General features: G+C 47.8%; 2 protein-coding genes across 3 annotated transcripts; one reads left to right on the forward strand and one right to left on the reverse strand.

Moving 5' to 3' along the window:
* The first annotated feature begins 104 nt into the window (after window positions 1–104).
* Window positions 105–9,070, forward strand: elavl1a (ELAV like RNA binding protein 1a). 2 transcript variants are annotated; one of them, XM_079752645.1, is made up of 7 exons: window positions 105–344; window positions 916–969; window positions 1,733–1,913; window positions 2,640–2,743; window positions 3,465–3,618; window positions 4,952–5,180; window positions 6,209–9,070. In XM_079752645.1, the coding sequence occupies exons 2-7, from the start codon at window positions 934–936 to the stop codon at window positions 6,531–6,533; spliced, it is 1,029 nt and encodes a 342-aa protein (XP_079608771.1). In that variant the 5' UTR covers window positions 105–344; window positions 916–933; the 3' UTR covers window positions 6,534–9,070. The 2 variants fall into 2 exon arrangements, with proteins under 2 accessions (XP_079608771.1, XP_079608772.1); XM_079752646.1 differs by lacking the exons at window positions 105–344; window positions 916–969; window positions 2,640–2,743 and having other exon boundaries at window positions 1,780–1,913.
* A 1,445-nt stretch (window positions 9,071–10,515) lies between these two features.
* slc1a8b (solute carrier family 1 member 8b) lies at window positions 10,516–23,125 on the reverse strand (the record flags this gene model as incomplete). Its single annotated transcript, XM_079751725.1, has 11 exons — window positions 10,516–10,662; window positions 11,190–11,334; window positions 11,953–12,087; window positions 12,449–12,643; window positions 13,128–13,361; window positions 15,019–15,118; window positions 17,090–17,303; window positions 17,991–18,033; window positions 19,546–19,764; window positions 21,787–21,866; window positions 22,961–23,125. The coding sequence occupies 11 exons, from the start codon at window positions 23,123–23,125 to the stop codon at window positions 10,516–10,518; spliced, it is 1,677 nt and encodes a 558-aa protein (XP_079607851.1).
* Window positions 23,126–26,741: the final 3,616 nt, after the last annotated feature.

The following is a 26,741-nucleotide window of genomic DNA, read 5'->3' on the forward strand; positions in this document are numbered from 1 at the left end:
AATCGCGTTGGACAGAAGCGTGTGCTTAATACATGTAATGGGATGTTATTGTGCTTACAATAACAGCTAAATTAGTTGTTTCAATATCTTAGATTTTTGTATTAAGATGTAGATATCTATATTTATTATGTCACCTGGCTGTGGAGAACGACTTAGGGGGCGTGGCACGTATAAGGGGGCGTGGCACGCCAAAGTGGTCGCGGCAACACTGGTCACGCAGCGCTGTAGTGTTTATTCCCCACCAGGGTATCGTAGCATTGTGTAACGTTAGTGAACGTCGTTGCCGCGATAAACAGAACCATTGCCGTTCGACCAGTCCATAAAAAAAACAACCTCTACATCTGGTGAGTGCTTCCGACCACTGACGACACATTAATCGCCTCTGAGTTCTGTTTGGGTTAGGATTTCGTCGAGTGCAGTACCAAATATCGGCCATGCTGCCTTCGGGGCCATCTAACCAGCGGGCTACCTTTTAGTACGGCTCCGAGCATCGGGAGCATCGTTTTTTATCCCATATAAGTTGTTTCGAGCGTCTTTGTCGTCACCGTACATATAAAAAATACATTGGTTGCATTCACTCGTGTATTGGGGTCTCTTTTTGTTGTGTTGTAATGCGAGACTTAGCATTGGGCTAGCGGCGGTAGGCCCGACATGTACTGATAGCCTAGCATGGCGGCTAACAAGGCCACGCCCATCATAACATGGGACGCGCGCCTCTTTTTTGATGTATGAATGAACCCTGAATTCCATGTGGTCCGGGTTGGTATTGATTGACGGCGTGTTTGGGTTCACATCTGTACATTACCTTGCCCATGTGAACGTGCTGCCAGACCGTGGTCGATACGGCGCTACCTGTGGTGCATGTTATCTGTGATTTTCTGTGCACTAACTGGTTCAATGTATCCTTAACCCCAGGAGCAGTGCGGTGTCTTAATGGCAGTTCGCAGAGGAAATATTAGGTACTTGAAAGTAAGTATGACGACACGCTCCCTCCCGTTCATTCTAATGTTATTTCGGGTCAGTGCTTTTATCCCTATGCATGTCGGCTAAGCAATTGCCACCTCCTCGAATCTCGAAAAAAAAAAAACGACACCTCCTTTTCTGTCACCAAAAAAACAAAGGCTGGATTAGAAAATAGGCAGACACCCCCATGTCGGTTGTCCATGGCCCGCTTGTTGTCGGGACACAGGACTCTCATTCATGATGTCAGACGTTCTCGGCTACCCCGCCAGAATACCCAATGGGAGTCCTAACGGGGCATGAATGGGCCCACTGTGAGGTGGCCGGCGGGGCCGGTGCCACAGCAGACCGGGTCACGTTCCAGCCAGTGGCGGCCGTCGGCCCCCGCTGGGCACAGGACATTGAAATGTGGCCTGTTGTTGTAGTGTTGATATTCGCAGGGATTTCAGCACCAACACCAAAAAAAAATCCTTCTGCTGCTACAACCGTGAGGGTTGACGCTGTAGAAGAGCGGAGAAGTGGATAGTGTTGTGGCTAGGGTAGTGTCGTAGGGCGGCCTGGGCCTAACCCCCACACTCTGCAGTGCAGACATCGTGATTTCTACACCTGGTATAATGTCCTAGCAGAGATGAAGACTGAATTAATATGAGCCTGGTGGCTATAACTTCTGTTTATATCCTGCTGTGGTGGATATAAACAGTGAAACGTATTCTAAGGTGTGTGTGTGTGTGTGTGTGTGTGTGTGTGTGTGTGTGTCTCCACATCCCCTCAGGAGGTGTATGACATGTCCAACGGCTACGAGGACCACATGGTGGGCGACGAGGGCAAGGACGGCAAGACCAACCTGATCGTCAACTACCTGCCCCAGAGCATGAGTCAGGACGAGCTGCGCAGCCTCTTCAGCAGCATCGGAGAGGTGGAGTCTGCCAAGCTGGTCCGGGACAAGGTCGCAGGTGCGCCCCCCCCCCACCCCCCACCCCCCAACACACCGTCCGCCCACCCCCACTCACTCACCCTGTTGTTGATGTTGGAGGCCTTCCTGGCCTGGGCCACACCCCCTGGTGTACCACCAGTTGTGTTGTGTAGATCAGCCAAGTCATTCATCATTATTATTATTATTATTATTATTATTATTATTATTATTATTATTATTATTATTATTATTATTATTATTATTCTTCTTTAAAATATATCCGCACAGATGTGAGTGATGGATGGATCAGCCTATAGGTTGGCAGTGTTGGGATTGGCCCTCCCCTTTTTACGTACAGGCACATTTGATTTAGTGTTGGCCAACCTGGCCTAGAAGCAGTGGTGCTGGCCGGCCCATCTCTGGGCCCTGAGGGTACATGTGACCCCAGTGTGGCCAGAGGCCCCACATACCAAAGTAGCCCCTCCCTGAGTGAGGGCGGCTGGTTTGGTCCCACTCCTCCTCCACCTCCTCCACCATCAGGACCATACTGCTTTGATTGATTCATTTACGCCAGGAACAATTACAACTGTCTTCTTTTGTTTTGTTTGGAAACGTTATGCAATGTTTGTTTGTTTGGGGGGTTTTGATATTTCTTTGTCCAATATTTTATATATATATATATATATATAAATGCCGATTTTTTTTTATTTTTTTGAACTATATAAAACGTTTTTTTTGTTTTATTGTTTTCTTTTTTTTTCTCTAGGCCACAGTTTAGGGTACGGATTTGTTAACTATCTTAACCCTAGTGATGCAGACAGAGCTATCAGTACACTGAATGGACTAAGGCTACAGTCTAAAACTATCAAGGTAAAGTGCCATCAGGTGTTCTCCAACTGTCACCCAAAAGATCTCATGTCATTTAATTTCTTTCCTGGCTCCTGTGCTTCCTAGGCCTGTCGTAACCGTTCTCACCCCAAGGGGTAACACCCTACAGGACAGTGTTTACATGTACGTCCAGCTAGTTACCCCTGCTAGATTTGCCCATCCTCATCCCTCTTTTGATTTGATTCATACGTAAGCGTTTTAATATCTAGTCATTTTTACTCTTCAATTAGATTTGTGAATGGCCACTATTCTCTTGTGCCCTTTTAATGAGGTCGCCTGTTGCCGGGCAGGCCCACATTCTGGACAGCTGTGCCAGGTTAATTGGCCGCTAGCTAGCTACCAGGAGCTGTCCTTTTTATTTGCCGTTTCTTTGTTGCTTAATTGGTTTATTTAGTTGCTTTTTGCCAAGTTCATCCTGTAACTAAAATATTAGGCTTACTTTAATGAGACTGGCTTACCGTTGCATATACTATTCTAAATAAATTAGTTCATTTATATATATATAGATAGCCTTCTTGCCATGTTTTTGAAAATGTGAATAGAAATGACTGTAGGGTTCGCGTTAGTAGTGATTCTGCTAGGTCACTTAGCCATACCTAAATTAAAAATGATTCCATTTTGTCTGTGACTTTCATGATACATTCTAGCTCAGCAGCTGGTCCCTTTTGACCTTACGAGGGCTCTGTTGCTTCCTGCTGCTCAGGTTTCGTTCGCCCGGCCCAGCTCGGAGACCATTAAGGATGCCAACCTGTACATCAGCGGCCTGCCCCGGACCATGGCCCAGAAGGACGTGGAGGACATGTTCACGGGCTACGGCCACATCATCAACTCCAGAGTGCTGGTGGACCAGGCCACTGGTAGGACGCTGCTGGCAGAGGAGCCCCTTCACGGGGTGTTTTAAAATGACTTCCTACCACAGACAAGCAAACGCAATCACACGTACACTCACACACACTTTCAACGTCTTGTGCTGAGGTCCTAACTCCTGCTGTTGTTAGGGTGCTGAGGTCTAACCCCGGCTGTTGTTAGGGTGCTGAGGTCCTAACCCCTGCTGTTGTTAGGGTGCTGAGGTCTAACCCCGGCTGTTGTTAGGGTGCTGAGGTCTAACCCCGGCTGTTGTTAGGGTGCTGAGGTCTAACCCCGGCTGTTGTTAGGGTGCTGAGGTCTAACCCCGGCTGTTGTTAGGGTGCTGAGGTCTAACCCCTGCTGTTGTTAGGGTGCTGAGGTCTAACCCCTGCTGTTGTTAGGGTGCTGAGGTCTAACCCCGGCTGTTGTTAGGGTGCTGAGGTCTAACCCCTGCTGTTGTTAGGGTGCTGAGGTCTAACCCCTGCTGTTGTTAGGGTGCTGAGGTCTAACCCCGGCTGTTGTTAGGGTGCTGAGGTCTAACCCCGGCTGTTGTTAGGGTGCTGAGGTCTAACCCCGGCTGTTGTTAGGGTGCTGAGGTCCTAACCCCTGCTGTTGTTAGGGTGCTGAGGTCTAACCCCGGCTGTTGTTAGGGTGCTGAGGTCTAACCCCTGCTGTTGTTAGGGTGCTGAGGTCTAACCCCTGCTGTTGTTAGGGTGCTGAGGTCTAACCCCTGCTGTTGTTAGGGTGCTGAGGTCTAACCGCTGCTGTTGTTAGGGTGCTGAGGTCTAACCCCTGCTGTTGTTAGGGTGCTGAGGTCTAACCCCGGCTGTTGTTAGGGTGCTGAGGTCTAACCCCTGCTGTTGTTAGGGTGCTGAGGTCTAACCCCGGCTGTTGTTAGGGTGCTGAGGTCTAACCCCTGCTGTTGTTAGGGTGCTGAGGTCCAACCCCTGCTGTTGTTAGGGTGCTGAGGTCTAACCCCTGCTGTTGTTAGGGTGCTGAGGTCTAACCGCTGCTGTTGTTAGGTTGCTGAGGTCTAACCCCTGCTGTTGTTAGGGTGCTGAGGTCTAACCCCGGCTGTTGTTAGGGTGCTGAGGTCTAACCCCTGCTGTTGTTAGGGTGCTGAGGTCTAACCCCGGCTGTTGTTAGGGTGCTGAGGTCTAACCTCTGCTGTTGTTAGGGGGCTGAGGTCTAACCCCGGCTGTTGTTAGGGGGCTGAGGTCCTAACCCCGGCTGTTGTTCGGGTGCTGAGGTCTAACCCTGGCTGTTGTTAGGGTGCTGAGGTCTAACCCCTGCTGTCGTTAGGGGGCTGAGGTCCTAACCCCCGGGCCTGCTGCTTACCCACAGGCCTGTCCCGCGGCGTGGCCTTCATCCGCTTCGACAAGCGGGCGGAGGCGGAGAACGCCATCAAGGACCTGAACGGCCAGAAGCCGCCCGGCGCCTCCGAACCCATCACGGTCAAGTTTGCGGCGAACCCCAACCAGGTGAAGAGCGCGCCCTTCGTCTCCCAGATGTACCACAGCCAGTCGCGGCGCGGCTTCGGCGGCCCCGTCCACCACCAGGCCCAAAGGTTCAGGTGGGAGCAAGGTTTCTAACCGACACACCGTCTCTCTGTTAGGTTAGCCACGCGGCGTAGAGTGTATTGATGTGTTGTTTCACTTACTCATGACAAATGTACGTATTGTTAGTCGCTTTGGATCAGGCTTCTTGCTAAACGACCCTAAATGTAAACGCATCGGCCGATACTGAGTGTATGCCGATACAGCGTCTAGCATTGTGACTACTTATAGGTCTTGTTGTTAGTGAAGGGTTCTCTAACCAATGGAAAGTCTTTTCACTTACCGTCGTTTTTCCTTGGATTGGCGGTTGCGCTGTAGCTGCTTAAGCTGGGGCCACACAACACCATTTTCCACTTTGAAATAGGGCTGCTCGATTATGGGAAAAATCATAATCACGATTATTTTGGTCAATATGGAATCACAATTATTCAAACGATTATTTTTGAGTTGGAAAACATGTTGTATTTATTCAGCATGTCTCTCCCAAAATGCAAATGCAAAAAAGAAAATGTTCCCGTCTAAAATAATAAACAGATATGTATCCAGCTGTTCTGCATTTTCTATAAAACATTAATTTAAAAAATAATAATCGAAAAACTCGATAGAGTGGCGAAGTCACGCCCCTTCCGGTAGAGCCCATGGGACCAATGACGTCGAAAAATCCACAAACAACACATGTGTAATCCTGGGCATATAAAGACTGGGACCAGAAGTCGGCTTGTCGGGGAACAAGCACACCTTTATCCGGCAGTTAAACCGCACACAGAACAGTGAAAGATTTGCCCCGATATTTCATTGAATCTTGAACATGAAAACCGGGACTGCAGAGAGAAAGCTTTTCATCTCTACCTCACACACACACACACACACGGTTATGGCGTCTGTCTGGCTCACACGTCTGCATCTGCCCAATGACCAAAGTGTACCCCGACATGCCTGGTCAGGGCGTAGCGCTCCGCCCCCCCACACCCCCTGCCCAGCGCTCCGTCCTGAGTGGCTCTGTGTGTAACGCTCCCTCCCTCCTTCCCTCCCTCCCCTCCCCCAGGTTCTCCCCCATGAGCGTGGACCACATGGGCAGCATGGGCGGCGTGAGCGTCCAGGGCAGCAGCTCCTCGGGCTGGTGCATCTTCATCTACAACCTGGGCCAGGACGCCGACGAGGGCATCCTCTGGCAGATGTTTGGGCCCTTCGGCGCCGTCACCAACGTCAAGGTCATCCGCGACTTCAACACCAACAAGTGCAAGGGCTTCGGCTTTGTCACCATGACGAACTACGAGGAGGCGGCCGTGGCCATCTCCAGCCTGCACGGCTACCGGCTGGGGGACAAGATCCTGCAGGTGTCCTTCAAGACCAGCAAGGGCCACAAATAGAGCCCTTGGTTTGGGGAGCTGGGGGGGGAGAGACTTGTGGAAAGACTGATCCGGGGTGGTGGGGCAAAGGAGATGCGATGGCAGAGTTTTTGAAACTACAGATTTTGTTTTGGTGTACTCTCACTCACCGTGTGCATGTTGGTCTACAGTATCGCCTGATCACACGTAGTTTGGTTTCTTTGTTTTTTTTGCTTTCCCTTCTTCATTTCATGTTTAAGTATTTGAGTTATGGCTGCCCTCTGATTACAATCGGTCGGAGGACATGAATGGCGTGACTTGGACTAATGATGGGTTTACTATCGGTGTGACAGGATGCGAGGTGGATTTTGAGCCTCCGTGTTGGGACTCAACATCACCAACGCAGCTCAAGAATCTAGGAGTCTTTCAAGTTTTAGGCAGGGGAAAAACGCAGCCTACTGCCGCCCTGTCGAGATAAGGGCTCGGAGATGAAGGGACTTTTCGGTGAAAGGCAACTGTTGAGATTTTGTCCCCTTTTATCTTTCGTTTAATTTCAATTAGTATTGTGGCCACGGTTTGTGGCACTCCTTAGTAGATGCCTTAATTTTAAATCAGTTAAGTCTGACTTAACCCCCCCCAGCAGAGCACTTATCTTCACACGTCGGCCCGTTAACCAGGACTGCTGTGGTGTCCGCTCAGTACCCGACACAGGGTTTAGACTGCAGCAATGGCTCAAGGCAGGACCACGTTTTGTACTGTAATCCTACGTCTGCGTCGGGGTCTGTTCATGTACGTCTGGTCATGTTCTGTTGAGGGCGGAATTGTAGGGGGGGGAAGGGGGGCCTAATTGTCCTTCAGACCTGATTGTCTTAAAATGGACCAAAGAAGGAAATCTAGTCAGTTTCTGGCTCTGATGTTTTGGGTTAATTGAGATTGCGTGAGCTATTCATGAGGTTGTATCAGAACCAGGGAATAGCACCCGCCTTCTGCTTTTGTTTCCCCTCTTTCAAACCTTTTGAATTTATTATTTCATTTGAACCTTTTTGTTTCAGACATAGTTTATTTTTGAAGCTGTTTGATGGTAGATATAATCGCCTCTCATGTCCAGCCATTTAAATTTGCTTTGTTTTTCTTTTTTTTTTGTTTTGATTGTTTAAATATAAATCATTAAATTTTCTTTTGTTTGGCCCAACGTTTTTGGTTGCTTTTTGCTTTTTTTTAGTTTTGCTCACGATACTTCCCCCCCCCCCCCCCCCCCCATGCAACATTGACTGACACTTATTCAGATCGGCCCGACATTGACCTTACCGGTTGAACAAGACGTCATCTTGTTAGGGACTTATCAACGCGTTGGCATTGGCTTTTAGTGAAGCACGTGAATCCATTCAACGCAGCAGTCGGGATGCTCAGTTTACTGGAGACGGCCGCAGCCCCAGGCCAGTAAGACACAAAGCACAAATCATTTTAGGTGTTCAGGAGGCATCTTACAAATATTTGGATCAGTTTATATTTCCAAGTAGTCGACCCTCTGGGGATATCCTACAGCTATAGTGTCCCTCCCCTGTGTATATAGGTGAGACTCAAGTCCAGAGTAACTAACACATACTAGCTTAGCTTCCACAAGAAGGGCACATCAGCACGGTTTGGGTCCTTGAGCCCAGCAAGAATACAGCATTCCCATGAAAGGCCATATATCAATTTGAGGTTTTTAATCAAATTAATGTGTGGACACTTTTACTCGCCCATTTATTACTTTCAAGCATGCAGTCCACAACCTCGGAAATCTGATTTTTCTTAATATCGCCGTCAAGCTGCATTTCCTTGTTTGCATTTTCCTTGGGTCTTTTTAATTGTAGTTGTGTGAACGGTTCACATTGACCCATGGTTCCTGATTGGCGTAATACTACCGATCAACATACCAATTGATGCCTTTTTTGTTTGAACACGCATTGACTGAAACAAAGTACTACCCAAGTCAAAATAATGTTGGATATCCATTGAGTTGGTTAAAAACTCAATTTCAACCACAACACTGGCTTTCTCCTGCCGTTGACACCGAGGTGAACATGAAACCCCTTGTTTAGACCCATCACAAGCCTATATGTCAGTCTTTAACTTTGTGCAATATTCCGTGACATGACTTGTGACATGGCAGGTAAGGTACGACGAGAAATGTCTTGGGTCCACTCTTGATTGTTGTCATTTTGGTGTCATTCGTTTTTCTATTCACTTGACATGTTACACTATTAAGAGGTTTAAGTTGCACACAATTCATGTTTCCTTTTGGGGAAGGCGTTGATTTTATCGTTCTGCCTTTATGTTGAAAGGTGTTTGAGTATTCGACAACAGCAATGGAGGAGTCCATTTATTTGTCCCTGTGTTTGGGTATCAATGTCCGGATGCCACTTGTGTCTCTGGTTTTGGTTTGTGTTTTGTTTTGGATTTCATTAGATGTCTTCTAACATTGGCTCTTTTTAATAAAAACCTGGGAGGTTTTCCAGTGTGGAATCAAAAACGTCGGGTCTGATCGCTTTTCTGTTATTATGCAGATTTGAGAAGCTCCAGTTCCCGATTTGGTAACTTTGTTTGTATATTCGTAAGCCCAAAAGCATTTCCACTGCAGCTGTCGCTTTAACCTTCTAAAGAATAACACACTCCCACACACTCTACCTCTTAATAAAAGGGATTTTCTGTTAATCAATGTGGTTTGTTATGGCAATCGAGTTCAACGGTGATGGCAGCAATTAAGTTCAAGCTGCTTTGTTAATTGGAGTCATCCATCGGATATAACAATATAAATGAATGTAAAATAAAGTGGTTGCTGGCGTTTCTTTCACATGAACGCCACAATTAACCAGCATGGACTAGGGTGCGTTGGTGAACTGGATCACTTGAAGGTAATATTTGTAAACCGATATTCCATCTCATTACTGGCCCCTTTGGTGGCTAAGTGAACTGCAGCGAACTGGAAGTTGGTGCATTCAGAGTGGAGCGGGAGCTCAGTGTTAAGGCAATAACAATTACATACCATTGTTATCATAAATGAACACACATTTAAAAGTTGTGAAAAAACTGATTTATCCAGGCTTTGATTTCACTTCCCTTTTCTCTGGCCTGGTTCAAATACAATACTGCGTGATGTAGAGAGTTGGGGAAGGACTTTACAATGCAACCCGTTTATATATAAGCAATCTCAAACGATTCCTACATGTGGTCCCTTAAGTTTAAATGAACGCTCCACCAGTGAAGAGGGCAATTCCATAGTTTTGTTTTTATTATGAAAAGACAGCCATGAAACAAAATCGATTTGTATAAAACATAAATCACCTTATATGGCTCATTTCACGTTTCTACAGTAACAATGGAACTTATTTGTTATTGCAATACTTGACCCTTCCTGTAGGAAATCTAAACCGGAAACCAGCTTCTGGGTGTTATTTAGATAAACTTCTGGCTATTATTCTTACCAGCTTCTTGATATAATTATTAGGATATTTTCAAATTTTGGGCAATCCCCAGTGAGTGTCACAGTCCATAGAACAGATTAAGGCATATCCTGGCCGAAAGACTATTCGATCCCCCTTTTCCAAGCGATTGGCAACACAATTGTTCCTCTATCACTAATGGGAGTGCGTTTCCCCACCATTTCAGTCGAATGGTAGTACAGGCCATCAAGAAAAACATGTCAAAGAAAGCTCAGGTTGACTCCCAGCTATTTTACTACCATAACAGCTCTTGTTCAGCCAAGCATCGCCTTTTCATTCATCTTTCGTCAGAAAGAACAATTCAAATCCTGCCCATGAATTTAGGTCTCGGACCAAAATAAAATAAAGTCATCCGAATACTTTCCGGTTTGTGCGCGGTGATCCCAGCAGAGTGCAGCGTGTGTGGTCGTGCGTGCGTGTGTGCGTGCGCGTGTGTGCGCGTCCCCTGCAGTCCTGGTCTGCGCATGCTGCCCACGTTGACTGGCTCCTCTAGGGGTCGGATTGCCCCCCGGCCGTCGGCCCCCTGTCTCGGCCGGGGCTCAGACCTGGCAGAGGTTGTAGCAGGCCAGGGGCCTCTCCATCACCTGGTCCCGGTCCACCTCGTACACGTAGTCGCAGCGGTGCGACATCAGAGGGGCCTCCGACATGGTTACACTCTGGTTCCCGAAGGAGATGGCCGTGTCCCTCTAAATAGAGACACGCAAAGACGCACACGCACACACACACACACACACACACACACACACACACACCTTAAAAAACCTTTCACCTTGCCAATGTGTAGAGTAATACCCACAGCCGGATATAAAGAGCAGTTATAGCCACCATGCTCATATGAATTCAGTCTTCATGTCAGCCTCAACCTTTCATCTCATCTCCACCTCCTCTCTGACCTCCACTTCCTCTCTCATCTCCACCTCCTCTCTGACCTCCACCTCCTCTCTCTCTGACCTCCACCTCCTATCTCTCTGACCTCCACCTCCTCCCTCAGCTCAACCTCCTCTCTGACCTCCACCTCCTTCTCTGACCCCCACCTCCTCTCTCTCTGACCTCCACCTCCTATCTCTCTGACCTCCACCTCCTCCCTCAGCTCAACCTCCTCTCTGACCTCCACCTCCTTCTCTGACCCCCACCTCCTCTCTCTCTGACCTCCACCTCCTCTCTCTCTGACCTCCACCTCCTCTGTCTCAGCTTCACCTCCTCTCTCTCTTACCCGGTTGGGTCCCACTGTGGTGTTAGCGGTGGCGGCGGCGGCGGCGGCGACGGCGGCCTTCTCAAAGTCCTTCTTACACAGGTGGGCCATGATGCCCGCCGCCAGGGCGTCGCCCAGCACGTTGATCATGGTGCGGAAGCGGTCGCTACGGAAACCACAAAGTTCCAAGTCAGGTGCGTGTGGAGCGGCGCGTCGCCGGTCTTTGATTGATTGATTTTATTTGATCATTTCTTTATATAAAATATGAAACAGCACTCTGTGTCACACATTGAAATACACAAATAGTCAGGGATGACTAAATAAAGCCCAAAGGCTTATTTCCATTGTGGTCCCAGGTTTGTTCTTTAAAAAAAAAAAAATATATATATATAATAATATCTTTCAATTCTCACTGTGGTATTCCTGTGCACCTCTGCAGTGGGAGCCCACATCTCCCTCTAGGATCAGTAACACCTAAACAGCTGATTACGGTCCCACGTTCACGCAACGCAAGGGGTTTATGGACCACTTGCGTCCTTGCGGACCCTCCATGCGTCAACTGCAAGGGCCGGACGTGCGCCTCCCAAAATGTTTATCCTTTAGTCCGCTCACTAAAGCTCGACGCAGAACCAAATCAGGAGCGTCTGCGTGGTCTTCGCGTTGCGTGACGTGGGACCATAATCAGCCCTTGAGACATCCTGTCTTATCCAATCCATGAGCCCTCATGGCGACCCCCGGTGTGGTGCGCCGGGCCGTGGCCCTAAAGGCGGAGGCCGTCACTCACAGGACCCAGTCGATGGCCACGATCAGCGTGATGTCCGCCGGGGGCAGCCCCACCGAGGTCAGCACGATCACCATGGTTACCAGGCCGGCCTGGGGAATCCCGGCCGCGCCGATGCTCGCAGCGGTCGCCGTGATACTGGTGGGGGGGGGGGGGGGGAAGAGAGAGAGAGAGAGAGAGGAACCAGTTGAGTCAGAAAGGGCGAGAGAGGGAGAAATTAACATTTCCCACAGGAACATACATTGATACATTTGATTGTTGTCGTATTGTGTCTCGACATAGTTCACTTTATGCGACAGACGGTAGGACTATCACCGCCCACCTCCTCTCTCTGACCTCCTCCTCCTCTCTGACCTCCTCCTCCTCTCTGACCTCCTCCACCTCCTCTCTGACCTCCACCTCCTCTCTGACCTCCTCCTCCTCTCTCAACTCCTCTGAATCTCCACTTGATGCCAGTGAGAGAAAAAGCTGTGAGAAAGGTCAAAGGTCACCACCTCACCTGATGGTGACCAGCTGGCCGAAGTCCAGCTCGTACTCGTTGACCTGGGCGATGAAGATGGCGGCCACGGCCTCGTACAGCGCCGTGCCGTCCATGTTGATGGTGGCGCCCACGGGCAGCACGAAGCGGGCGATCTGCCGGTCCACGCCACAGTTCTCCAGCAGGCACTTCATGGTGATGGGGAGGGTCGCAGAGCTGTGGGGGGGGGGGGCGGGGGGGGGGGGGGGGGAAAGGAACATTGTGGAGAAACTAGAATAGCTCGGGATAATCCTACATTTATTTTAAATGATTTTCAGGAATTATTCCACAATACCTTCCGCTTAGTAATGAGTGTTCGTGAGACGACGGTGAATACAAGGTGTGGAAGATGTCAGCTGGGTGAGGAGGGAAGAGGGGGGGGGACGCGTCTGCTGAATGAGGAGGGGGGAGACGTGTCTGTGGCTGAGGGGGGGAGACGGGTCTGCTGGGTGAGGAGGCAGGAGACGTGTCTGATAAGTGAGGAGGGGGGGGTGACGTGTTTGTGGGAGAGGAGGGGTGAGGGGGGAGGGAGACGTGTCTGTGGGTGAGGGGGGGAGACGGGTCTGTGGGTGAGGGGGGGAGACGGGTCTGTGGGTGAGGAGGGGGGAGACGGGTCTGAGGGTGAGGAGGGGGGAGAAGGGGGGAGGAGGGGGAGACGCACCTGGACGAGGTTGCCAGGGCGATGACCAGCGCCTGCAGCAGCCCCCTGATGTAGGCGAAGGGGTTCTTCCCCGTGAGGACGTAGAAGAAGAGCGGGAGGAGGATGAGGCCGTGGACGAAGAGGCCCGCCAGCACGGTGATGAAGTACATGCCCAGCTTCTCCCCCAGGTGGGCCGGGTCGTGCATGTCCAGGATCTTCCCCGCCACCAGGAACACGATCCCGAACGGGAAGTACCTGGAGGAGACAAGGAGCCGTCAGGAGGAGGAGGAGGAGGAGGGGCAGGAGGAGGACCAGGAGGAGGAGGAGGAGGGGGAGGAGGAGGACCAGGAGGAGGAGGAGGAGGAGGAGGAGGACCAGGAGGAGGAGGAGGAGGAGGAGGAGGAGGAGGACCAGGAGGAGGAGGAGGAGGAGGAGGAGGACCAGGAGAAGGAGGAGGAGGAGGAGGAGGAGGAGGAGGAGGAGGGAGTTCCTGAGACGGACGAGACAACACGCCAACAGGAGGAGTATGGGGAGGAGAAGGGGGGGCTAGTGTGGAGGAGAAGGATTGTTGAGAGTTCAAATGAAATCCAAACTTAAAAAATATATACGTTTGTCATTTATGGAAAAAAAAAAGGATTAAAATCGATGATCGGGTTTGGTTTGAAAAAATCGGAGATTTTCGCCCAGCCCTAGCTGACTGGTGACCAGACGGTTGCTAGTTGGATCGCCGGTGTGTGAATGTGTGGTGCTCCGTGATGCAGATCCACACGTGGGGCCCCGGCGTGCCGGTGGAGGGGCCGTGCGCGGGGCCTCTCGCGTGTGCCCTCTGGGCTGTACGTGCACGGCGGCCCGTCACGTGTTCGTTTCATTGGCTTAGCGGTGCCCTAAGCCGCTTAGCTTGGCCCACCTCGCCACCACCGGGCGCCTGCAGGCTGCAGGTCAAAGGCCAAGGGATCACTAAGTGATTCTCTTCCTTTTTCCATCTAAGTCTGGGGAATTACCGTGGAATTACGTTGGTTCTTTTCGCCACTAAAATTGCAGGTGGTAAAATGACCACCACCCATAGCATAGCTATGGGTGATGCTGCTACCATAGCGTAGCAGCATCACCTGACGTTTAGCTGCCGGATCTCTCCAGGCTAATGCCAGCCGGGTTTGCGTGTTCGTACTGACGTAATCAGAGGGATTGTTCGCCTGGCCGTTGATCGGCTACACAGAGCGACTCAGACGTTCTCAAACCGTGTCGAGCTAATTCATATGCAAATGCATACCAAAACACAGGCATATTTCTTCATGCCCATATTTTTTTATTTACATACATTGTTTTGTGCATTGTGTATTGGTCTTATAAGTGTTTTTCATATTTTCGTTGCCATACCGTACTATTTATTACTATACTTAATAAATAGTACTACTATACTTATTCAGATCAATCGCTGAATTACTAATTCTGAGGCCTTCAAAATAACAGTGTTTTGCTACCTTCGCAGAGAATCATATTTAGTTATTTATTCAACGATTTTGTCCAAAGCAACGTTTATGCGTATGTTTTTAGATCCATGCCATTCATGAGAGGATTAAAGCCTTGCTCATGGAGGTCCCTTCAGGTGGACTGCGGACGTTGGGGTGTGAACCCACAACCTTTGTGTGTGCTGGGAGGCGAGTGCCCTGACCGGATCACATCCTGCCCTCAGACGCTTATCTCTAGAACAGATCCGTCCTTCTTAATCCCCGAGCAGCCGCTGGTTGATCGGTTCTGTCTGTTGTGTTGTCTGTTGTGTTGTGTTGTCTGTTGTGTTGTCTGTTGTGTTGTCTGTTTTGTTGTGTTGTGTTTTCAGTTGTGTTGTCTGGTGTGTTGCATTGTCTGTTGTCGGCGTGCGCACAACACGGTGCCAGCCAGAGTGGCCACGCACCACATGGCCGCGTTGATGATCTTCATGACGCACTCGTTGATGCACTGGCACACATTGACCAGCGGCGCGCCTCGCTCGCCCATCTTGCCCAGCAGGAGGCCTGGGGAGAGAGAGAGAGAGGGCAGGATGTGATGTCACAGAAAACCTCTGGAAGTACCGTTGTGTGAGAGGTTCTTACTTTGGCTTTGTGAATGGCTGTTGGTTTTCTTGTTCACATCTGCGTTTGTTTGCATATGTGTGCATGTCTTATTTTCATTTGTGTGTGTGCGCACATGTATATATATATACATATATATATACACACACACACACACAGGTATATGTATGTATGTATTAGGGTAGGATTCATGTATGCATGAATTGTATGCATGCGTGCATGTGTGTATGTAAGCATGCATGCATGTGTGTGCATATACAGTGGGGCAAAAAAGTATTTAGTCAGCCACCAATTGTGCAAGTTCTCCCACTTAAAAAGATGAGAGAGGCCTGTAATTTTCATCATAGGTATACCTCAGCTATGAGAGACAAAATGAAAAAAAAAAATCTAGAAAATCACATTGTGTGATTTTTAAAGAATTTATTTGCAAATTATGTTGGAAAATAGGTATTTGGTCAATAACAAAAGGTCATCTCAATACTTTGTTACATGCCCTTTGTTGGCAATGAAAGAGGTCAAACGTTGTCTGTAAGTCTTTACAAGGTTTTCACACACTGCTGCTGGTATTTTGGCCCATTCCTCCATGCAGATCTCCTCTAGAGCAGTGATGTTTTTGGGCCTTCGCTGGGCAACACACACTTTCAACTCCCTCCAAAGATTTTCTATGGGGTTGAGATCTGGAGACTGGCTAGGCCACTCCAGGACCTTGAAATGCTTCTTACGAAGCCACTCCTTCGTTGCCTGGGCGGTGTGTTTGGGGTCATTGTCATGCTGAAAGACCCAGCCACGTTTCATCTTCAGTGCCCTTGCTGATGGAAGGAGGTTTTCACTCAAAATCTCACGATACATGGCCCCATTCATTCTTTCCGTCACACGGATCAGACGTCCTGGTCCCTTGGCAGAAAAACAGCCCCAAAGCATGATGTTTCCGACCCCATGCTTCACTGTAGGTATGGTGTTCTTTGGCTGCAACTCGGTTTCATCTGACCATATGACATTCTCCCAATCCTGTTCTGGATCATCTAAATGCTCTCTAGCAAACTTCAAACGGGCCCGGACGTGCACTGGCTTTAGCAGGGGCACACGTCTGGCACTGCAGGATTTGAGTCCCTGGCGGCGTAGTGTGTTAGTGATGGTAGCCTTTGTTACTTTGGTCCCAGCTCTCTGGAGGTCATTCACTAGGTCCCCCCGTGTGGTTCTGGGATTTTTGTTCACCGTTCTTGTGATCATTTTGACCCCACAGGGTGAGATCTTGCGTGGAGCCCCAGATCGAGGGAGATTATCAGTGGTCTTGTATGTATTCCATTTCCTAATAATTGCTCCCACAGTTGATTTCTTCACACCAAGCTGCTTACCTATTGCAGATTCAGACTTCCCAGCCTGGTGCAGGTCTACAATTGTGTTTCTGGTGTCCTTTGACAGCTCTTTGGTCTTGGCCATAGTGGAGTTTGGAGTGTGACTGTTTGAGGTTGTGGACAGGTGTCTTTTATACTGATAAGGAGTTCAAACAGGTGCCATTAATACAGGTAACAAGTGGAGGACAGAGGAGCCTCTTAAAGAAGAAGTTACAGGTCTGTGACAGCCAGAAATCTTGCTGGTTTGTAGGTGACCAAATACTTATTTTCCACCATAATTTGCAAATAAATTCTTAAAAAATCAGACAATGTGATTTTCTGGATTTATTTTTTTCATTTTGTCTCTCATAGCTGAGGTTTACCTATGATGAAAATTACAGGCCTCTCTCATCTTTTTAAGTGGGAGAACTTGCACAATTGGTGACTGACTAAATACTTTTTTGCCCCACTGTACATGTGTGTGTGTGCATATGCATGTGTGTGTGTATGCATGTCTGTGTGTATATGCATATGTGTGTGCATATGCATGTGTGTGTGCGCATGTGCCTGTGCTTCTCACCCATGGTGGCGGAGAAGATGACGATCCCCAGCACGTTCATGCCCTTGCTGTTGCCCGGGAGGATCTTGTACTTGATATTGGGCGCCGGGGTGATCTCCAGGAACACGGGGTGGCCAAGCTGGGGGTTGTGGTAGTCGGGCATCACGTACACGTAGTTGGCCTGGGACTCCTTCCCGCTGTCGGCCTGCACGATGGGGATCAGATCCGTCCGATACTGCGGCGGGGGGGTCGGGAGGAGGGCAGGAGGCGGGGGGGGCAGAACCATGACGTCATTTAACCTTGTCTGATGATGTATGACCTGCCCCGGGTCTGCATGTGTGTGCGTGTATGTGTGTGTGTATATGTATGTGTGTATACAGGGTGCGATTTGCCGGTGGGGATGGTGGGGATTATCCCCCCCTCTGGTTTACACGTCCTACCCTCTGCTGAATTATTTTTATCCTCGGTGGGGATAAAAATTATCCCCCCCACCCAAAGTATTTTCACCATTACATCGTAATAATTAACAACCAAAATACACAGGGTCCGTCTTCATTTTGAAACATTTTAAAATGTTTCTCAAAATTATCCCCCCCTCTGGTTTTTTCACAAATCGCACCCTGTGTGTATGTATATGTATCTGTGTGTGTTTATGTATATGCATTAGTGTGTGTATATGTGTGTGTATGTATATGCGTGTGTGTGTGTGTGTGTGTGTGTGTATACATGTGTGTGTATGCCTGTGTTGCCCAGGGTCTGAAAGCTAGCCTCCCGGCTAACTGACACGTTCACAGAGATGTTTGTAGTGTGTTCTCTCTCTGCCAAACATTCAATGAATGAGAATTTAATGAAAAATGAGGGTTGGATTTCAGAGGAATACTGAGCCGCTCCTAGCTAGCTAGCAAGACTTCTATCCGCTCACCTGTTGAAAGGTTGCTTCGATCAAATTGGATGGGATCATATTCCTGTAATAGAAATGACACAATGCTGTTCAGAACGATTTTATGTTGGGGTCAAAGCTGATAATGTAATGTGAATAAATTGCATGATGATTTCCTGAAGGTTGTGATATATCGAATTTACAGTTGTTATTGTGTGAATATCAGTTATGTATTAGACATGACATCCATGTCTGTCAAGTTAATATATAACTTAATCTATGCAAACGATTTCAGTAAGCAATCAGATAAAAGAACGATTCTAATAAAAATAAAGATATGTAATAGTTATGCATATGATACACACTTATGTTTGTACCTTCTCCGCCGAATTTTCAACAAAATGATACAAAATATTACCCCCACCCCTTCACAAAGTTTTTTTTATAATAAAAAAAAAAAAGTATTTTAAAAAGGGTGTGAAAACCTGCCGAAAGTGACTCAACTGAAGGAAGAGTTTTACAGAAGGAAGAGGACAGACCCTGGAGCCCGAGGATCTCTCATGCCCTGTCTATCAAACCCATAGCAGGACTCAAACGCAGCCCCCCGTTGTGGCTGGACCACCCGAGCCCTGGACCCTCTGAATTTAATAAAATCTGAGAAGGTCTAACAGGAGCGCTGTGTGGATGAATGACACCCACTAAGCGTGTGGCGGCGCAGGCGTTCAGAGAAAGCATAAAGGCTTACAGGATGATCATATAAGGGCCCCCTGTTCTGAGTCAAGCTGTAGGTCGTAGGGGTCCCGGGACGGACCTTCTCGAGGTTCCTCTTGAACCGCTCCCCAAACCCCAGAAGATATAAACATACCGGGCTGTTTTGGGCATAAAATTGGGTATAAAACATTTGTGTTTAACTATGTATTGCTTACTTTTTCATTTTTGGTTTACTGCAATATAGACAAGAGCAAGACGCTCACTGTGGAACCATGCTTTGTTAGGCTTAGATTTAAACGATAACGGCCCCCAGGAGCTTTTGGTTTAAAATTGTGAACCTTCTTCCAAGCAGAAGCTGAGACCGCCAGTTCCAACCATTCAGCTGAGAAAGGTTTCTAGAATCTTCTCTGGGTAATATCTGCGGCCGTCCTCTGAGGGGTTACGATGGGACGTAGCAGGGATTAAGGGACACCCTCGGCACTGAACACTTTGTTCTGTTGTGGGGGTTTTACTAGGTTTTATGTGGTATTATACAGTCAATCCTACAAACCACTGCCAATCCACTTAGGCTTATACAATGAACACTAAGAATGGGTGGTTATCTCCACACTGAACGTTAAACACATTTTCTTCATGCCCTATTTGGTGGACATAGAACATATACAGTCTAATTATCAGGACAGGTGTTGGAACACTAGTCCACGTGTGGGACTGGCAGGACACGGATATGACAGGTGTTTCAATGCCAGGCAGGTTTCGGAATGCTAGACGAGTGTTGGAATGTTAGGACGTGTTGGAATGCTAGGACAGGAGTTGGAATGTAAGGACATGAGTTGGAATTATAGGACAGCCAGTATGAGGCAGACGGGTCGACGGGGCCAGGTACCTGATGAGGTCGAGCAGGGCGTCCGCCGAGGTCATGACGGGGCCGGAGCCGCCATGGTGACCGGACTCCTTCTCCGAGCCGGTTCCCGGGTGGATGATGAGCACCAGGACGATACCAACGATGACGGCAATGAAGGTGGTCCAGAGGTAGTAGGTGATGGTCAGGACCCCCAGCCGGCCGCTGGCCTTGGTGTCCATGGCAGACAGGCCGGACATGAGGCTACAGGGGCAGGAAGGTCTGGTGTTTATGGGGGAGGGACTTCTCTTCGTAAGGACAGTGGCAGGAAGGTCTGGTGGTTAGGGGGGAGGGACTTCCCTTCGTAAGGACTCAGTGTTCGGACAGGGGCAGGAAGGTCTGGTGGTTAGGGGGGAGGGACTTCCCTTCGTAAGCACAGTGGCAGGAAGGTCTGGTGGCTAGGGGGGAGGGACTTCCCTTCATAAGCACAGGGACAGGAAGGTCTGGTGGTTAGGGGGGAGGGACTTCCCTTCGAGAGGACTCAGTGTTCGGACAGGAAGGTCTGGTGGTTAGGGGGGAGGGACTCCCCTCCGCAAGGACTCAGTGTTCGGGCAGGGGCAGGAAGGTCTGGTGCTTAGGGGGGAGGGACTTCCCTCCGTAAGGACTCAGTGTTCGGACAGGGGCAGGAAGGTCTGGTGGTGAGGGGGGAGGGATTTCCCTTCGTAAGCACAGTGGCAGGAAGGTCTGGTGGCTAGGGGGGAGGGACTTCCCTTCATAAGCACAGGGACAGGAAGGTCTGGTGGTTAGGGGGGAGGGACTTCCCTTCGAGAGGACTCGTGTTTGGACAGGAAGGTCTGGTGGTTAGGGGGGAGGGACTCCCCTCCGCAAGGACTCAGTGTTCGGACAGGGGCAGGAAGGTCTGGTGCTTAGGGGGGAGGGACTTCCCTCCGTAAGGACTCAGTGTTCGGACAGGGGCAGGAAGGTCTGGTGGTGAGGGGGGAGGGATTTCCCTTCGTAAGCACAGGGACAGGAAGGTCTGGTGGTTAGGGGGGAGGGACTTCCCTTCGTAAGCACAGTGGCAAGAAGGTCTGGTGCTTAGGGGGGAGGGACTCCCCTCCGTAAGGACTCAGTATTCAGATCCCGAGCCCGGATTCTACTCAGAGGAATATTTGAGCAGGATGACGGTACTCAGAAATGGTCACTTTAAAGTCGCTTGGATAAACACATCTGCTAAATGACTAGACAGGGGATCAATGAGTAGTAGGAGGTAGGAGCATTGGGGGAGGGGGGGGTCTATATATATATGTTCGGTCTATATATATATATTTATTAATTTATTATCAGAACACGACACTGTAACGCATCCTTTCAGTTTTTTGACTGGATTTCAGTCCGAAATTTTTTATATTTCGGCTCCCAGTGAGGGTATATAATTCACTTTCCATTCGCTGCATCAGCATATTGACTTAGCATATTGACCATCCAGGCATTGAAGTTTGCGTTTCACATTGTATTTCAGTCCGGCCGGGAAATTATTATGGCCCTACATTGTTCAGAAAGCACCACCAAATCAGAGGGACTCTCTAGTCCTAACCTCTTGTCTTAGTTCAGTCGTAAGTATAACAAAAACACCTTCTCCTATGAAAAGTGCAAATTTTCATCTTTTAACATTTATATTCAGTCTCGGTTGACTGCCAGGCGACCCGTTCCTTGGGTGCCACATTGTTTTGAAGTTTATCTTGACTAAAATTCCCTCCCATGATGGTAAGGTTGTGGGGAGGGAGATGGATGCGTTAGGGTGAGGGAAGTAGGGCCCCATGAGCAGTGGTAGCAACTCAAATCTAAATTGTACTGAAAGCCTATTGTTTATGGCTCATGCCTGCTTATGGGAGAAAGTCGATAAATAGAGCCTATGTAGTGAGGTGACGGGCGGCAGCCTATCAGATAGACGCAAGACCTTTTACAAGCAAGCTAGAATCTTTCCCGATTCAAAATCCATTAAAACATTTACAAACCCTATTTTTAAATGTCGACAGGTTCGGCTGGGGACAGCTGAGGCCACCAGAAACGGGGACTTTTCCCGGACAAAAGGCACGACTGGTCCTCCTACCCTATCGCTGATTGTTCCTCTCATTGTTCATTTTTGGGAGAGGCTTTCAACGGCCAGACTGATGGTCCGAGAGAACGTGAACTCGGAGATGCAGGTGCACGTTCCCCGAGGCTACGCAGCCGTGGCCAGGCTCCCCCGGATCACAAAGCTGTCCTGTTATCATATCAGCTCGGTACCTGGAGGTGATGAGGGGCAAGATCAACATCTTCAGCATCCTCATCAGCAGCTCTCCGGGGAAGGAGAAGTAGATTTTGGCCTGCAGAAAGCAGAGTTTGGGAGGATCAAATGTGGAACCATTTATGTTAAATTCTAAAAGTGTGCAATGTGTTTGATGTATATGTTGGATATGCATGGTATCCACTTTAATTCATGTTTGTTGCATGATATAACAACGGTGCTCTTCTATCGATGGATTTGATTATGCTAACGTATTGCCAACGTGTTGCTAATGTGATGTAGACGGCGCTCTTTGACCGTTAGGCCTCGTGCCCATTGCACCGTCCGCCAACTTAATTAAATGCCATGCTTAAATTTGCATACGCGATCTGATTGCATGACGGATCTGTCGCTGCCGAAAAAGTTGAACATTTTTCAACTTTTTGACGGAGCCGACGGTTCCAACGGAACGGACGGATCCACAATGCATTGCGCGTCCGTCCCCATTCAAAGTCAATGGGGATCCGTCAACGGACGGATGCAGTGGGCACGAGGCGTAGTCCCCGGCCAGGTAAGTGGATGAGAGCCAGTCGTAGGCCTACATAAACCGGTTCAGTAAGTGAAAGCTCACCTAAAGAACATAATAATAATAATAATAATAATAATAATAATAATAATAATAATAATAATAATAATAATAATAATACACTCGCATGTCATTTCAAGGCATCACTTTAAATTAGAATAGTAAACAACAATGTGACAATGTGAATGAAATTTAAAAGTGTCAAAGTAGCCTTGAACAATTAAGTCATACAGCCTCAATGTGAAGAACATGTGTTGTAGGCCAGGGGATCTGCACATAATATCAATATTTCTACGTCTGAAAGTATATAGCTGTCACACACTCCAATTGTTATATAAGTAGGCCTGTTATATTTGTATCCTAATACTAATGGTGATCCTAATTATCCCTAGGGGTGGGGTGGTGGGGTCGGATGGCTATGTAACAGAGTCCATATGACCACAGAGACGAAATTGCTACAATCACGATATATTGTACTTCACTTTATACCACATTTTAAACCCGAATCGCCCATAAAACGTTTCACCTTTCCCTGCATCCATCCATCTATTCCCACCCTGTCGGTCTACCAGGCCGTGGAGGTGGGGACAGTATGCGCCCTGCCGTACCTGCGTGGAGAGGTTGAATGACCGCAGGAGGAAGCCCAGCACGCAGCCCGTCACCACGGCGAACACAGACAGGGTCAAGAGGCCGTTCCGCCGGCAGTAGTCCTTCACATACTCCCGGACTTTTACCGACACCATGTTCCTAAACATCCTACGTAACATCTCCATGTCAAGCTCCTCGTCTTAGTGGTCCCTCGAAAGTGAGGCAGCTGTGTTTGTATTTCAGGTGAAGGGGTGTGTGCTGGAGGGTGTGTGTGGTGCTGTGTGTAAGTTGTACGTGGGTGCAGTTGGTAGGTGTGTGTGTGTGTGTGTGTGTGTGTGTGTGCTCGTATTGCGGTCCAACTTTACACTGAAGAGCTCATCCAGCCGCAAATAGGAAGCACCGGCTAATCAATTCCCTGTACATCGTGGGGCTAACAGGATGAGCATATTAAGGGCTAAATGCATCCATGCGTGCTTCATGGGTCTCCAGGAGGTAGCTTCAGCTCTCAATCATTTGTTATGATGACTTGGAACCACATGCCTTTCCATTTCGTTCCACTCATACAGACCGTTTTTCATTATCATTTAGCCTTACGTTACTATGACCCAATTTATTTACACAATTTACACTTTATATTCCACTGATATTTCTTATTCTTCAATTGTGTTACCAGCTGGGCCACAATGAACACTGAGTTATATTTTCAACGAAACTGCACATTATTTTCTACTTTAATAACCTGAAAATATACTAACAAAAATTATAATGATAACAATAAGCTGTAACTAAGTAATAAATAATAAGGAATTGGAACTTACTAACTAATCATAATGACAATGAATTGATAGTGCGTTTCTCACCAATTTACACCTACAACTGTCACAAGTTTACCTGTCACACATTAACTTGTAGGCCTACCTTTTGTACACAGACCTGGCCTCCGCTCAGATTATTGTAATTGGGACCTAGACACATGTGCTGCCACTGTTTTAAACCCATCAGGCAAGCGAAGGAAAGGATGTTGCATGTTGTGTGCCACAAGACAAAGGCTGTGGCTATAATGAAGTAAAGACACAATACTGTTTGTGTGAAGTAATGTTATTACCCACATGAATCCAACTCCACTGTATCAAACAAAACCTAAAATGTAATCTGCCAGCTGGTCAGAGAAGTGTTGTTGATTTATTCGCCAGAAATAAAACAATTAGCAATGAGCAATATGACAAAATAATACAATCTTAAACATCCACTTGAAACGAATCCAGAAAGCATGGAGGAAGAAGAGGGCATTCTCTTGCGCTGTAAACACTGGGTTTTGTCAGTACCGTGCCATGCTAATTCGGAAGATAGGCTAACCACTTCTGCTAAGATCAAGGAGTCAAGACGTGTCAAGTCAGCGTCAAAGCTAACCTCGGGACAGCTCGATTCTTTGCAGTCAGACAATGACGACAGACGTCACACGTGGTTAATCCTATAAAGTCCTGATCCTTGTATTTGGACAATGGACAAGGAGCAATTGCTAGACACATGCACGCACACACATAGAAACACACGCACACGCGCGCGCGTGCGCGCGCGCGCACACACACACACACACACACACACACACACAGAGTTTTAGGAAGAATATATATATATATATATATAATATTAATGTGTGTTGAGATTACAGTGAAAACAGGCAGCTCAATGACGCCCTCTTGTGTCCCACCAAAGTCATTACAATAAAGACGAGTCAACTCTTTTCGGGTTGTATTCAATACGTAGGAGTTGTATTTAATATGTTGTAGTTGAGGTTCTAGTTGTATTTAACATGTTGTAGTTGAGGTTCTAGTTGTATTGTTTAATTCGTTTTAGTTGCTTGAGTAATTATTTTTTTGTTTGCATTAATACTTTGTATTCTTATTGTATTGTATTGTATTTGTATCCTGTGTTTTTCCGCTGTTGCAACAACCACATCTCTGCCAAGGGGGATAATAAAGTTTCATCTAATCTAATATGTTTAATATCTTGAAGATTTAGCAGTAGTTGTATGTTATATGTGTTATTTGAGGTGGAAGTTGTATGGATAAGTTCAGGTTCTAGTTTTAGTAAATATGTGTTAGTTGAGGTAAGTGTTTTTTGTAACATCTCGAATTTGAGGTAGAATTCTTATTTAGTAGTTAAGGTAGTAGTTGTATGTAATGTGTTGTAGTTGAGTTAGTAATTGTATGTAATATGTTGTAGTTGAGGTAGTAACCCCCCCCCCACACACACACACACACACACACACACACACAGGATCCACAGACCACTGTGTTCAGTTTGTGGCTTCTAATGAGCATATACAACCTCCGCCATCTTCATCAAACATATTTCCCCACCATTTTGAAAGAAGGGTTAAGGCTATGGTGTGTATCCCTGAAGGAGCAAAGTGTTGGTTGTGTCGATTTCCTTGGAAAGTGTGTTCACTGTGTTCAGTGGACCAGTGTCAGTCATAGAGCCACTGCTGCTGAAATGACCCATGTGTGTCAGACGGACTATCGATCACATCATATAATAGTAGTTCAGAGAGATGTCCAGGTTTCTGCAGATACAAACTCAGAATCATCAAAAATCATGTCTCAAAAGACATTCAGTATCTCTCACCAAGACATAAGAACCCTATCATGCTGAGTGGGGGAAGCAGTAACATATTCATGATGTCTGTCTATGAGTCAAAGACCAAACCGACAATGCTAAAAGTTTCTTTAAACGTATTCGGTGAGCAGTGAGCTTTAGCTATTCAAATTATGTCCGGTTTTGTTTAGCAGATGTGCACCTGTGTCTCTTGAGTGACAGAAAGTCAGTGGAAATGTAGGACTGAGGTTTTCAGAAGAGTCTCTGGAGACTCCAGTGAAAGCATGTGTGCATGTCTCCATTCCTGCTCAATAGCCATCTAGTAGAGCCAGCTCTGCGCTCAGCGCTCTGTGTCAGAGTCTCTTCCCCCTCAGCAGCTGCAGCAGGTTCCTGCTGTAACAGCTCAGTGTCTACGCAGTGTGACTGAGGGAGGTTTTTGTACGGCTCTCAATCACTGTGTGAACACATTGACACTGTTAGGATAGTGGAAACTCTGACAGTGATAAACTGCTGCATCTTCACGCTGGGCGCCGTTGATGGTCAGAGAGAAGTCAGTTATGGTTCCACTGCCACTAAACCGAGCTGGTGTTGGTGATACACGTTGGGTTATGGATTTTATGATGAGCTTGGGGGCTTCACCAGGTTTTTGTTGGTACCAATTTAGACGCTGACTATAACTATCGCTGTATACGGCTGTGTTGGTTTTACAGGTCAGAATGACTGAGGATCCTTGAGTAATGGACACTACTGGTGTCTGGGTCACAGTCACCTGACTGCTGGTTCCTGTTGAAAACAGACAAACCAAACATTGAGTTATCCAATAGAAAACACAAGCAAACAGAGAAGGGTGGTCCACTTTTTGATTGAGTGGAATGAACCAACCTGTTAAGGATCCACAGACCACTGTCCAGAAAAGGAGGGTGAGGTGATTCATGGTTGTCACGGTTTCTGGGGTGTTGAGTGACAGCTCCGAGTCCTGCAGTGTTGAACTCAGAGGACTTTAAACCCTCTCAGAACCCCAGTTTCAGCTGAGCATGCAAAGCTTCCTCTATATGGAAATGACCTGTTTCCACTCATCAGACTGGGGGCGAGAGTGACTGCAAACGTTCTGGGAGGACCGCTGTATCTCTTCTACATTCACACTTTTGGAATACAAGTTCAGATTTACTCGAAACTATTGGAATTTATAATGTATAACATTTT

This window comes from Pollachius pollachius, assembly GCF_949987615.1.
Source record: "Pollachius pollachius genome assembly, chromosome: 15".
In the NCBI taxonomy this organism is placed as follows: domain Eukaryota; kingdom Metazoa; phylum Chordata; class Actinopteri; order Gadiformes; family Gadidae; genus Pollachius; species Pollachius pollachius.